General features: G+C 47.0%; 1 protein-coding gene and 1 pseudogene across 4 annotated transcripts in view; both read left to right on the forward strand.

Annotated features, from left to right (window-relative positions):
- Nucleotides 1-14,839, forward strand: part of Ano2 (anoctamin 2) — a 341,107-nt gene that overhangs the window by 14,075 nt on the left and 312,193 nt on the right. For 2 of the 4 annotated variants that reach the window (XM_028754440.1, XM_028754441.1), the window contains exons 2-3: nt 4,644-4,828; nt 6,181-6,507. In XM_028754440.1, coding sequence (XP_028610273.1) covers nt 4,644-4,828; nt 6,181-6,507 — 512 coding nt within the window. Of the gene's footprint in view, nt 1-4,643; nt 4,829-5,275; nt 5,476-6,180; nt 6,508-14,839 lie in introns of those variants that run through there. The other 2 variants (XM_028754443.1, XM_028754442.1) reach the window with 2 other exon arrangements.
- On the forward strand, nt 822-1,370 carry LOC114610001 (annotated as a pseudogene).

Here is a 14,839-nt window from a genome sequence, read left to right on the forward strand (position 1 = left end):
TTCCAACTTCTAGTGCCTTCTTCTATTCCTTTCTTCAGTGTTTTATGGTTTTTGTTTTAGAGTATTTTCCTCTTTTGCCTTTATGGTTAGATTTATCTCTAAGTAACATTATTTCTGAAGCTGGGATGAATAAGATTGTTTTTATTGTTTCTCTCTAGGTCCATTATTAGTCTTTTAAAATCTATTGATCTTTGTGTATTGTTTTTATATCTTGATGTTTTTCTGGAATTCAAAGAAATTGGGTGTAAATTTTTTTAATGGTCACTTTAGGATCGTCTAAGTCATATCATCTGCAAGTAGGGATCATTTGTGTTCCTCCTTATTTTTTCTTTCTCTCTTTTTATTGTTTTGGCTAATAATTCAAATGCTATATTGAACAAGATTATAGATGTAAGGTTCTGGTCCTGATTTTAGAGGAAGTAATTTCATCTTTCCCCCATTCAGAGTACGGTTGGCTGTCAGCCTGCTGGAGTTAGCCTTTGCTGTGTGGAGGTATGATCTATCTACAGTTAGTCTTCAGGACTTTTATGATGATGGAGTGATTTCTCAAGTTTTTTTTTTTCTGTGACTATTAAGATACTCATGTGATTTTTGTTCTTGTTTCTACTTATGCATTTGTTGATTTGTGTTCGTTGATCTGTCTTGGTCATGGGGTATGATTGTATTGTATCCAATTGATTGTATTGATCTGTGCATGTTGAACTGCCTTGGCCATGATATATGGTTTTTAAAGTATGTTGTCGGAGGTCTCAAGAATTCTCCCAGTAGCCTCTGTGCTTCCTCTTCCTGTAAGTGGCGAAAGGTAACTTGTCAAGGTGGTTCGCTACTCTCTTGACCCAGAAAATCCCACAAAATCTTGTAAATCACGAGGTTCAAACCTTCGCGTTCACTTTAAGAACACCCGGGAAACTGCCCAGGCCATCAAGGGCATGCACATCTGCAAAGCTACCGAGTACCTGAAGGATGTCACTTTAAAAAAACAATGTGTGCCATTCCGTCAGTATAATGGCGGAGTTGGTAGGTGTTCCCAGGCCAAACAATGGGGCTGGACACAGGGACGGTGGCCAAAGAAGAGTGCAGAGTTTTTGCTGTACATGCTTAAAAACGCAGAGAGTAATGCTAAACTTAAGGGTTTAGACGTAGATTCTCTGGTCATTGAACACATCCAGGTGAACAAGGCACCTAAGATGCGCTGACGAACTTACAGAGCTCACGGCCGGATTAACCCGTACATGAGCAACCCCTGCCACATTGAGATGATCCTCACTGAGAAGGAACAGATTGTTCCAAAGCCAGAAGAGGAGGTCGCACAGAAGAAAAAGCTATCCCAGAAGAAACTGAAGAAACAGAAGCTCATGGCATGGGAATAAATTCAGCATAAAATAAATGCAGATAAAAGTAAAAAAAAAAAAGTATATTGTCAAATTCTGCTTGTGGGGATTTCACTGAGGAGTTTTGCATCTATATGAATAAAACAAAATGTGTCTATAGTTTTGTGCTTCAGTTGCCTCCTTGCCTGGCTTGGATAGGAGGGCGATGCATGCTTCATAAAAGGCGTTGGGAAACACTTATGCCCTTGTCATTTTACGGAAGAGTTTGAAGTGTGTTTAACGTGTATACATAGTTTGAAGTATTTACAGAACCTAGTGCTGACCCCCACTCTCATTCTCCTCGACTGCAGTGACAGCTTGCTAGCAACTGCCACTGCTGTCACCTTGCTTCTCGCTGCTCTTGTGAGTATACCAGTTCAGTGACCTTGTCATAGCCAGAGGACCCTGTTTCACCCCAGTCCTCCCAACTGTTGACAACGTAAAATATGTATGCAAAGTATGAAGTATGTGTGTGTTAGTTCTTTGCAGGCCTGATGAAATCTACCAGGGGACCGTCCTGCAGTGCTTGTTATTGAGAGACTTTTATTGCTACCGTGGTGTCATTACTTGTTACAGATCTTTTTAGACTTTAAGAAATACCCTCTCGGCAATAAGTTATCTGCAGAGTGGTCAGACATAAATAGGACTTTTAAACTATACTCCCCTGCCAAGGCTCAGCAACCATCATGGAAGAGGGGCTGAAAGATTGTAAAAGCCAGAGGTTGGGAGAACTGGGTGATACAGGGTCTTCTGGCTATGATAGGGTCACTGCACTCATATGCTCACAGCAAGGGTGACAGCAATGGCAATTGCTAGTAAGATGTCACTGCAGTCAAGGTTGGTGGGGTGTTGGTAATCAATTGTGTAAACGCAAAAACCACAACCAGTCTGGCAGATGTTTCAGAGTAAAATTTGTAGGATTGGTGTCAAATGGGATATGGAGTATGAGGGCAGATGGAATTCCAGATATCTCTAGAGTTCTGTCTGTGGTTTGAGTATACAGGATATCCTGAGCATGTATAGATCAGTAACCCTGTAAAAGAATCTTGCTGGGAGAAGATCAGCAGTCTGATTTGGGGATTGTTGACTTTGAGTGACTCTCAGTCACCTAAGTGTAGGTTCAATGCAGGTAAGGCAATGTGCACAACTGTGCCTGGGGGAGTATGGGTAGCAGGTAAGCTTTGGAAGTCAGTGATGGATGGTAATGACCTTCTCAGGAGTGGAAGAAGCTAAGTGTGGTGAGGCTCCAGGTCCTACACTTGGGAACATCTGTCTAGTTGATGCAGAGCTGAGGAAGCTATGTCCTCCACCCTCACGGTGCCTATAAGCACCAATGTCCAGGGATCTGTTTGATGTTTAAAATGTTTAAGTCTCTTGCTAAGAGCCAAGAGACTGAAGGGTGAAGAGAGATGATTTTCAAATGGATTGGCTAACCCATTCCACAGGCTGGGTGTGATTGCCTTGACCTCTTTCTCACTGATCCATTCTCACCTCCAAGCCTTGTAGGGAGTCTCTGGAAGTGTGTTGACCTTCTTTCCTGATGGCCAGGTTTCACTCACCCCTCCAGAGCCTTCAATTCAGGGCACAAACCAGGGCTGTGTCTCCCAGATCTGTGCTATTACTGCCTGGAATGCCTTTCTAGAATTGGGGAAATTGAACCAAATATTTCATCCTAATCAACAGGGGTTGGGAGATTGTCACAAAAGCAGAGCCTCCAGGTAGTTGTGATGCATTTGGCACAGATGCTGGGGTTGCAAGCCAAGATGGTTGGTGGGTGCTCTGGAGGTCCCAGAGACTTCGTAGGAGATGTTACACAGTAGTTTGACTGAAGCTCTGGATTGCTTCTCAGCTATGATTTGTGTGTATTGGAAGATAACTGCCAGGGATGGGGGTCCTAGACAAGCATCATCTTTGTCACCTCAGAGTTTGCATCTCAACTGACCTGGGGCTTTAAGACCAGACCTTCTAAGACTTTCTCTGAGATATCATCTTTCTTGTCTAAGGATTTCCCTGGGACAGTTGAGGCAGAGGTATAGAGGAAGGCATAAAGAAAGGAAAAATAGGTCAAGATGGCAGAAAAGGATGGAGGCTCCTCCTTGGTGTCCTGAGCCGGGAGACCACTGTTGTGTTGCCAGGATGGATGCTCTGTGTCTGTGGAGGACTTTCATTGTTTCCCCTGACTTTCAAAGTTACTTACTCCAGATCTGAGTTCTAATTTGATTCTGTAGGCTTTTTGGTCTCCCACAGTTGAGACCAGAGCCTTCACACACAACGATATGTCACAGACACTTGCCTTTGTGCTAAAAATGAAATCAAGAACAATAATTATAATCACCACCTTTTATTGTGAACTCAGGCTAATCACTATTTGGGGGTGTTTTGCATATACTCTTCAGTTCCCATTTCTATATCTGTCCTTCAAGTTTGAGATTCTCCTCATTTTATAGCAGAAGAAACAAGCCTCAAGTGGCCACGGTGCCGACAAGTGATGGAACTGAGGTTTAAGCATAGGCACGCTGGCTGGAATCTCCTAGAGAAGACACTAGAGAGTAGAGTGTGTCTGACCATCTGTGAGACTTTGGTGACTCAGGGCCTCTGACTGGCAATGGCCAGAAGAGAACTTGACCTGAACAGTGAGTGGGCCTATGGGTTCTCAAGTTTGCTGGAGGACATTCCCTACTTAGAGGGTGCTGCTGCCCTCTGTGGGTCCACTGCTGCCCCCTGTGGGTCCGCTGTTGATCTGTCCTTGTTCCCTCCTTGCTGATGTCCAAGATGCCTACTGGCCTTGATGCACCAAGGAGGCCCTAAAGTCCTGTTTCCCTGGGAAGTGCTCCAGCTGATGCTGGCAAGTGCTCCAGCAGGTGCTGCCATCCCTCTCTTCTTGCTCCACACTGCAGACTCACTGGTCAGCTACCATGGTCCTAAGGATAATTAAGGAGAGAACAGCAGTGGATCAGTGGTAGAGAGCTTTGCCTAACAGGCACCATGCACTGGCTTTGAACCCCACTGTTGCATGTTGAGCATACATGTGTGAGATTATGACAGCTGTGGTGTGTGTGTGTGTGTGTGTGTTAGGGGAGTTACCACTAGCTTTTTTCTTTTTTCTCCATTGGCCACAATGAATGTGGCCAAATAAGGCTGTAAAGAAACAAACCCAAGAGCAGGTGATTTCTGTGAGCCACTGAGAGCTCTACTGTAACTGGTGTAGATTCCGTGTTACGAGATTTCTATCACCTGAACTTGTGTCACCTCTCTTGTCTTCCTTCCTCACAGACATCCCTCTGCTCCCTGGATCTCCACGTCGGCTGAGTTCACGGACAGTGGCTAGAGGAAGCCAGGTCCCCAAACACAGACAGCAGTACCTCAAAGTGCCAGGTCCTCGGGTCCCAGGTCAGAGGGACAATTCTAGCCTACACCCTAGCCAGGTCTCCAGGAGGGAGTGTTCCCAAGACTGTTCTGTGAGTACTGATGGATGCCCCATGAGAGTCTCCCACCCGGCCGCCCTGTAGTTTGTGGCTGATGTGTGCTTATGTGAAAAGCCCTGGGATTTTGGTAGAATGCTTTTATCTCCCCTGTCTTGCACATTTTCCAGCAGCCCTAGCAATTCTCTTCAGGGAAGGGTCTGCAAATGAGAAGGTGAGGAGAGGCAGATGATTCCTACCTGTTGGGTGGCAGACTCCCGGGCTCAGTTCCCACAGGCCTGAGAAACCTGCCTCCTCAGCTCTGGTGGCTGTGAACCTCTCTCCTGTGCCTGGCATTTCATCTGGTTGCCCCGGTGACCTCTCAGGTGGCTGTTGAGGCAGCTGGGTATCAAACCAGTAATAAACAAGGGAACACCCCGAGGGATGGAGGCAGGTCCCTGCCCTGCTCCGCCTTGCTTTCTTTCCTCTTCTCTCTACCTCTCCAGTCCAGAGTGGAAGAGAGAGGAAGCAGTCACTTTCCTTGCTTCTGTCACTGGCAGGGTCCTTGCTAGTGGCTGGAGAGGAGGAAGAGGAAACGGAGGAAGAGATGGATTTGTGAGGGGCAGAAAGTCCAGTGAATTCCCGTGGGTGGGAGAGGAGCCTAGGAATTGGCTTTTGTTGGGATGGATCCAGAACACCTGCCAGTAAGTATGCCGGGTGATTCTGGAGTGTGTCTACAGGCTCACGTGCAGCTCTGCCAGGAGCGGCACATGCGTGGGTGTGCCATGGTGCATGTGGAGGGGTGCGCATTAGTTTGCCTTTGTGTGCCTGTGCACATGTGTGTAGAGGTGCTGAACCAGGGAGGTGTGAGTGGAGGGGACTGCTTGCAGGTTCAGACGCATGTGCTGGTGAGCAGGAGTGGGCATGGGCTTCGGTGTTTGGGGCAGGCCATGTGGGCTGGCAATGGTGTGTGCTACTGTGTGTGCAGTCTGTCTGTCTGCCTGCCTGCCTGCCTGCTTGTCTCTGTCTGTGTCTCAGACTGTCTGTCTATCTCTCCCTGCCTGTCTCTCTTCCTATCTCTGTCTCCATCTCTCTCAGTCTCTGTCTCTTTTGTTTGTGTGTGTATGTATATATTGGATACCAGAGGTATGTGTGCGTGTGCGTGTGTGTGTGTGTGTGTGTGTATGTGTGTGTATGTGTGTGTGTGTGTGTGTGTGTGTACTGATGCCCAGACTGCACACATGAGTAGACGGCTACATGTAACAGGTGGGCTTAGACTGCCGATCCTTGCATTGGACAGGCGGGGCCTCTGAGAGACTTGCTTCTTAGTCTGTGCCAGAACATCAGAACATCCTCTTCTTTTACCTCCTTATTCATCTGACCTCACCTGTGCCACTTTCTCTGGCCAGGTCATCAATAACTACCTGGATGCCAATGAGCCCGTGTCCTCGGAAGCCCGTCTGAGCCGAATGCACTTCCACGACAACCAGAGGAAAGTCGACTATGTACTTGCATACCACTACCGGAAACGAGGTGCACACCTGGGTCATGGCTCCCCTGGACACTCGCTGGCTGTTATCTCCAACGGGGAGACAGGCAAGGAGCGCCATGGTGGGGGCCCTGGTGATGTTGAACTTGGACCACTGGATGCTCTGGAAGAGGAAAGGAGGGAACAGCGAGATGAATTTGAGCACAACCTGATGGCAGCTGGGCTGGAGCTGGAGAAGGACTTGGAGGTGAGGCTGGCCAGGCTATAGGTCTCAGGGTGGGATAGGCCCTGGTGGTTAGCAAGGCTTTGGCCTTGCTCTGGAAGACAGCTTGGTTTTTTCTTTTGTATAAAGCAGATACTTTTGCCCAAGGCCTTGCAGGAGAGTTTTGGTTATGGGATAACTTTGGCCAAGTGGTTCCATGCTGCCATGGGACGGTGGTGGTGTGCCTTGCCTATAGCTGATCATGCACACACACACAAAGCACACACACAAAGCACCTAATGGTCTTGTTAGAGACTGAAGGCAAGACATGGCTCCCTGAAGGTCTATGACTTTCTCCAGAGTGCTTTCCTTGCATGAAGACCTAGTTTTCCTGTTGAACTTGGATCGAAGTTTCTTTGTGGGGGCATAGGGATCCCCTTCAGTAAGGGATGGGCGTGCTCAGAGCACCCCGAGGAATCTGGAATGAAACACTTTAGGGAACTGAATGGTACAACCCTGAACATATTTCATAAATCTGTAAGGTACGTACGTGTGTGTGTGTGTGTGTGTATGTACATGTGTATGTATGTGTATACATATCTGTATTTTACCCTTGGTAAGTAGGCTAAGGCAATCCATGGAAATCTATGTACCCATCCGTGCACCCATCCGTGCACCCATCCACACACTCATCCACACACCCATCCATTCACCCATCATTCATTTGCCTATCCATAGCACTCTGATCTTTTCAAAACATCCTGACCTCACTATTTCTTCCAAACTGTCTATCTCTAATCTTTTCTCTTCCTTCAAAATTTTATTCCAGGCCAGCCACCAGTCTAACCATAGTTCTAGATTGGTCACTCTGGCCTTAGGGTGTATCAACTCTGAGGGAGTCCTCTGTTCCAGGAGCTCTTGCGCAGACCTGTGCCCTCACTTCAGGACTTTCTCTTTCCTCCTTCCCTGACCATCCCCACTAAAATGCCATCAAGCCTCTCCTTTCCGCTCCTGGGCCCTGATCTTCTTTTCTTGACCCTACTTAGCTCAGCACTGCTCCCTACAGTAATGTGGTAGGGTTGTCTCTTATCTGTGCCCTGCCAGCTCCATGAAGGTAGAGGCTTTGTTTCATTTTCTGCTACATTCCCGGATCCTAGGATAGAATATGTTATCACAATAGGTGTCTTATAAATATCAGTTGTGTCAATGATTGGCGTCTTAGAGGAAACGTAAGGTCCTTATTTGAAAATCAGTAACCTCCTTGCTGGGCTGATGCTACATGTCCCACTGTTATGTAGGGAAATGAAAACATGTAGCACAATATCCGGTATACACGAGGTGCTCAGTGAGCACTTGTTATGACTTTCTTCTATTTTTTTTATGCAATATGTTTTGATTATGTTATTCCCACTCTCCTAACTCCTCCCAGGTTCTCCCCACCTCCTTACCCATCTAATTTTATGTGTCCTCCTCAAAAAATAAACAACTGCCCACAACAATCAAACAAAAATAAAAACAAACAAAAGACCAGTAAGATAAAAAGAAAGCAACAACAACAACAACAACAGAAACAATAAATTCACAAAACAGCCAAGGAGTTTGTTTTGTATTGGCTACCTACTCCTTAGTAAGAGGATTGCCCTGGAATGTGGTTGATACATCCAGTGATACTCCATTGGAGAAAACGCATTTTCCCTTTGGCAGTGAGCATTAGTTGCAAGTAGCTTATTGGCTAGGAGTGGGACCCAGGACCATTTTCCCCTCTCTGTGCTGGGATTCCATAGAACCCATGCAGGCTCTGCAATGTGAGTTCACAGGTACATGAGTCCTGTCCTATCTGCAAGACATTGTTTCCTTGGGTTTACCCTTCATCCTCTTACAATCTTTCCTTTGTCTTTTTCCAATAGATCCCTGGCCCTTGAGGGGAGGGGTTTGATGAAGACATTACATTTAGGACTGAGTTATTTAAAAAGAGTATTGTGCTGGAAGTTGGGAAGGCATTCTCATCTGAAAACTAATCCGTAAAATTAACCTTAATTCTGGCTTCATACTGGAAAGGGCTCCCAGAGGTTGTTCATTCTTTTTCTGCCCTCAGGTGGGGTGCCTGTATCTTGGCTCAGGCCCTGTGGTACATGGGTCATCCATACCCTTTGGCAGGAGGCCTTCCTTGAGGTCACCTAGTAACCTGCTGAGCTGCTTTGGGCCCCTTGACTAGCTATTGACTTCTGCTGTTTGAAAGCCAAAGCTCGTTTGGTCCTTTCACTAGGAGTCAGCTGAGCAGGCATCTTCAAGATCATGGCCATATGAGGAGCTTTGGGAGCTTGCAGTCCATACACCTGCCTACAGATGTCGGGGAGCAGACTTGGTTGGGAACAGTACAGGTCACACTCAGGAGGGGGCACCCAGAAGACTGATTGACTAGCTGTGTTTCCCTCTCATGCATTTTCTACTAACTTAGGACCTGAAAGTCAGAGATTCTTTGCGTGTACACAGGAATAGTAGTGTATACCAGGGTTGGTAGAAAGACAGAGCGAGAAAGACAAATGAAGTACCCCGAACAGCACGCTGCTGCTGATATTACTATTCAGAGCTTCCACATATAACAAACAAAATATAGATGCTTTATTAAAATTGAATTTCAGACCAACAAGAGCAGCTCTTTTTGTTTGAAATATATAGCTCAAATGTGCCCCATATGGTATCAGGGATAATGTATTCGACATTGATCTGAACTCCGATGTAGCTGGCCTGGTCTCTTATCATGGCCATCAGTGCATCTGCCCATCCTTGGTGCCCACCACTCAGTGCTCAGGACCTAGGCTGAGAATCGAGGGCCCAGAGAGAGCTGAGAGCGGCTGACGTTAGATAAGGATGAGGACCTTGTCCTGCAAAGTTGTCTCTACTGTACAATCACCAAAGGCTCTCCCTCCCAGCTCCCTCTGGCTTTAAGGTTTAATGAGCGGTTCTCCTTCCTCACGGCTCAGTCTTCCTGAACCCTTTCTGCCCTCCCACTCCTGGCACCATCATGACCGAGTCTCCTGTGGGATTCCTTCTCTCTGACCTGACTGGTGCTGGGATTACACGTTGGGAAAGTTAGCTGCCCTCCGTACCCCCCAGCACACTGTCAGCATTATCATCCTTTGCAAATACTCCCCTGGTCCTTCACTGCCTACTCTCTCCATAGGCAATCGTTCTAGTACATCATGCTTCTGGGAAATGCTGGGTGCAGTTTTGTAATTTTTTTTTCATCTTAAAAATAGACTATTATTTAGAACTGTTTTATAGTTACAGGAAAATTGGAAGTAGTACACAGAGCTCTTACGTCCTACTCTGTGCCTGACGGCCCCTGTTATTACATCTTATTAATGTGGCATTCTTGTTACAATTAATGAACCAACATCGACACATTATTATTAACTGAAACCCATGTTCTATTCAGACTCATTTCTAACTGCTGTCCTTTATTCTAGACTCCCCTCCTGGGCTATACCATTGTGTTTCATCATCCTATCTCTAGGCTTCTTTTTTGCTGACATTGGGGAGGGGGGCTCTGTGCACACTTTCAATTCACTTAAAATGCACTTCTTGTAGCTGGCTCTGCTTCTTTCTTTACTGTTTCTGTGCTGGGGTCTTCAGACCCCTCATGTTCTACAGACACAGACACACATAGACACAGACACAGACACACACACAGACAGACAGACAGACAGAGACACACACACACACACACGCACATACGCACACACACATATATATCTTTTATTTCTAAAGGGCCATTTATGGCCCCCACGGTTGACCTTATCATTCCCTTCATAGCAGGGGGCACTTAGCTCTCACTGTAGGCTTCCTCAGCAAGACCAAGGGTAAACTGTCAACCCACTCAAGGCCACTGTTTCCTAGTCTTCTTGGCTTTGCTTCCTCCCCTCTCTCCACATCTTGGTGATTGTACTGACTGGTTTTGTCTCAACTTGACACAAGCTGGAGTTATCACAGAGAAAGGAGCTTCAGTTGAGGAAATGCCTCCATGAGATCCAGCTGTAAGGCATTTTCTCAATTAGTGATCGAGGCAGGAGTGCCCATTGTGGGTGGTGCCATCCCTGGGATGGTAGTCTTGGGTTTTATAAGAAAGCTAACTGATAAAGACCAGGGGGAAGCAAGCCAGTAAGTAACATCCCTCCGTGGCCTCTGCAACAGCTCCTGCTTTGTGACCTGCTTGAGTTCCTGTCCTGACTTCCTTTTGTGATGAACAATAATGTGGAAGTGTAAGCTGAATAAACCCTTTCCTCCCCAACTTGCTTCTTGGTCATGATGTTTGTGCAGGAATAGAAACCCTGACTAAGACAGTGCTAAACATCTTGGGAGAGTCATCCACGGAGCTTGTGGGCTTCTGAACAGCTCCACATCAAGGTCTTTCCTGCTCAATAGTTCTTTCTCTCCTCTGGACTGGGTTGTCTTTTAGGCTCTGATTTCACTTTGACTTTAAGAACAGTGAAACAGAAAGGATTTCTGTCAGATGCTCATTAAAGTTATTCACTTGGAAAAGAACCTTGTGCCTACCAGTCTCTGAATATGGCAGAATTCATTTCTGACCTTTTTCTTAAACAGGATAGTATTGCTGTACACTTCCTAGGTGGAGTTTCCTCCTCCTCTTCCTCCTCTTCCTCCTCCTCCACCTCATCTTCTTCTTCTTCTGTCTCCTCTCCTTCTCCTTCCCCTTCCTCTTCTTCCTCCTTCTATTCCTCCTTCTCTTCCTCGTCCTCCCCCTCATCCTCTTCCTTCTTGTTTTGAGTGTGAATTTTATTGCATTGGCTTGTCTTTTGAAGGCAATTGAGACTATTATCAGAGGTGTGAGAGTTGGCCTATTATGCTTTCTTCTGCTTGGCCAGCTGATGATAATTTAAGTTAGAACCATCCCCAGGGGTGCTTGTGGCTCACAGAGGTACTTGTATCCTTGTTACCAATTCATATAACTGAGGACTACTTCTTCCGATATGTAAATCTCTCCTAAATGGGAGGCCAGTTGCAGCTGTCTGGGAGCGTGCTCAGCCTGAATTAACATTCTTCTAGTGTTGTAGGCCCGCAGAATACATTGGATAAGGCCTCTGTGGAAGCACTAGGAGGTCCCATCTGTCCACACTTGCCTTCCAAACCTTCTGCATTGGACTAAAGAGCCAGCAGGACAAAATGGAGACTGAGACTTATGCTGCGACCAGGGATGTTTTGGGGAGGGGAGTTCCAGAGCTATGTGCAATGTAGGCAGAGGCCGATAGAGTGTTCTGACACTTTGAGGCAAGACCTTATTGCATCCTTCAGGCTCCAAAATTTCAAATCCCATGCAGGTATGAAAGGAAACAGAAGTGGAAGAGAAGGTATACATAGGGAGGCCAGGCCGCCCTTGACTGTTGGCTTTCCTACAGTTAGGACACTGATAGCTTCTGATGACACTATCATGCCTGGTCTACCATCTTCAGCAGCTTCCGAGAACTGTGTCTGGCAGTGTCAGTCACAGAGTGGGCCGTGTGCTGACCAGGAGGCCCTGGAAATCCCAGCTTCCTTCAAGGGGCCAATCTCTTTTCTCCCCAACTTAGCATCAAGTGAGACTCAGGAAGGGACTAAACCTTTCTCTACAGAGAGGAGCCTATCTCTTGACTGTGGGCCTGGGCATCTGACAGCGGATCCTGAGTGACTGCATTCCATCTATAGAAAGGAACATATGGGGTGTGTGGCATCATAACCTCTCAATAGGAGGGAAAGCCAGGGTATTGAGATGTCTTTAGGTTCTTGACTTTTCCTTTTTACATCCTCCCCCCGCCCCCGACTGAATGGTTGAAATATCATTCCTTGGGAAGAACTTGGGTGACTTTGGGAAATTCCTGGCTGGATCTGTGGTACCACAAAACATACTTCTATTTTGATTGGGCACTTGGTCTTCACAAACATCTGGTAGATGGGGGCCACGCTCATCAGACATCCATAGAGATCTCTGCAGGGGCCAGGAGTTGAGTTCTTGAAGTAGGGGTGCTGTGTCCCCCTTTCTATTGGAGGTATGCATTAATAGTTGCAGAGCACTGAGCCCCAGGATCTCGCCTTTCGGTCTCCAGAGAACTAAGCTCCCTGGGTCACCCTCTCTCCTTCTGTGCTGTCCCCGCAGGCTTCCAGGTGAGAATGTGAGACTGACTGCTGCTCTTCTTGCTTTTCCAGAGCTTATGCCAAGCCAGCTTCTCCTCTTAGGGTTCCAGATCTTTCGTTGGCTTTTTTTCTTTAGGAGAAGCTAGGACTTTAAATACTGAAAATCTTGCTGTTTGGTTTCCTAGGGTGACAGTGTCCCACACAATCTTTCCCGTAGCTATGCCACAGGCATACAGTGAGCAGACAGCTGGTACAGGAGTAAGGTGATGGTATGTTTCTGAGGGAACAGGGTCTTCAGAGCCTGGCTGACTCTGTTAGGAAATGGGTCTTTTGCCTTCTTGGGAAAGGGTGGGGTCTGGCCAGGACAAGTAAGTACTGACATGGGTTTTGATGGTGTGTAGTGCCCTGTTCGATGCCATGGTTGCTATGCTCTCAGGAGTGTGAGCATCTTCTCCAGTCTGATGTGTGTTCCTCATTCCCACCCCAGAGCAGCATGCTGGAGCCTTGGCTACTTTCTTGCCTCTTCCCTACCCTGAAGGATCTTTAGGGACACAGCAAGACAGCCCTGGGACCATACAGCTCAGAGCAGAGTCACAGAAGGGTGAGTGGGGTCAGATCTCAGTGGGGAGGTCTGAAGTGAAGACCCAGAGGAAAGCAAGGAGGAGATGAAGCCCTACCCCACCCCAATCCAGGTATCTTTTTCCCAATGATAAAAAAGTGAACAAAAGTAGCATTCAGTCTTTCCATCTTGTGCTCCCCCAAGCAACTTCATCGAGGTAGACAGAATAGCTATTGTTCTGTCCCATGGACCAGGGACCATGAAGTACCCAGTTGGTTGGTGCCAGGTCTCCCAATCCCTGCTCTTCCCTTGGGGAGTGTTTGGATTCTCACTGTCCTAGCCATGGAGACAATGTATTGTAGGATTTGAAGGAGTGATGGGTCTAGGGAGGGCAGACGGAAGGATCTGTGGGAGCTCTTTCAGTCTTCTCTTCAAATTTGCCAAGAGGCACATCTGGTGCTCTGTTGGATCTTTCAAAGGCACTGGAAAGAAACTTCCAGGCTCTGCCTTGTCATAGCCACTCTCTAGTCCAAGTGGGCACAAAGCATGCTCATCCTCCGAGCTGCGGCCCTGGGGCATCCAATTTTCTAGCTGTGTGTTTTGCTTGTTCTGTTACCACATGCTGTTCGGGAGGAAATGGGATCATAGAGCATTACAATTGTGAAGATCTAGGGTGATTTCTTTCTGTCACATTAGAGAGTTGGAACTGTGTAGTCCAGGAGAGGATGTGGCTTACAGCTCACTACAGTTGCTAATGCCTAAATCAAATGAACTGACCACAAACAATGTGTGCAAGCATGCCAGGCAAGAGGGCAAGCTTCCACTCTGCTCTGTCTGTTTTCCTGGAAGCTAAACTGTTGTCTTCCCATGACCCTGGAATCCTACTGGTTTTCCAGGTATGCTGGCAGTCTGGATAATGGGGCTATGCTGTCTGTCCACACATCACTCTTGTTGCCTGCAGTCATTTGGAAAGCTCTTTGGTGAAGAGAAAGTTGGGCAACAATTTGTCTCTTCCATGCTAATCATTCCTTATGTGGCATTGCTGGGTGTTTTGGGATCTGAGAGACACACTGTCAAGGATATCCTCTTTCTGTCTGTCACTTAAGAGTTGACTCATTGTCCGTCTGAGGCTGCTTGCACTTGTCTCTCCTACTGCTGTCTTGCTTCTCAACTTGTAGCATTTCCGAAAGCTCTTGTGAGCACTGAGTCCTGGGTTTGGTGACACAGAGGCTAATGAGACCCAGTCCCTGCTTTCAAGGTAAGACAGACTTAAGGAGAGAATCACACAGAAGCTCAGCTGAAGGACACGTGGAGAGAGTCTCAGGAGAGTGATGTGGAAACTCTTAACCCTGTTTTCAAGCTTCCTAACTAAGCCATGTTCCCTGCCCCTGTCCTAGCTGATGGGGTGAGTGGATTGTTCCCATGCTTATCAACCTTCCAGGAAGGGTTCACCTGACTCGTGCCAAGATGCTGATGTGTGCGTTCAGACTCCAGTTGCTTTTATTGCCACTCTGACAGAAAGCCTAATATAAACAGCTTAAAGGAGGGAAGGTTAATTTGGTTCCTGACCTCAGAGGGTTCCTTCCACGGTTACCTGGCTCCATGTACTTGGGAACAAAGTCATGGTGGTGTGAGCTTGCATCAGTGTTCTCACACAGCAGATAAGAAGCAGAGGAAAGGCCAAGCTGA

Source organism: Grammomys surdaster, unplaced genomic scaffold (genome assembly GCF_004785775.1).
Source record: "Grammomys surdaster isolate TR1022 unplaced genomic scaffold, NIH_TR_1.0 126013, whole genome shotgun sequence".
Lineage (NCBI taxonomy): Eukaryota > Metazoa > Chordata > Mammalia > Rodentia > Muridae > Grammomys > Grammomys surdaster.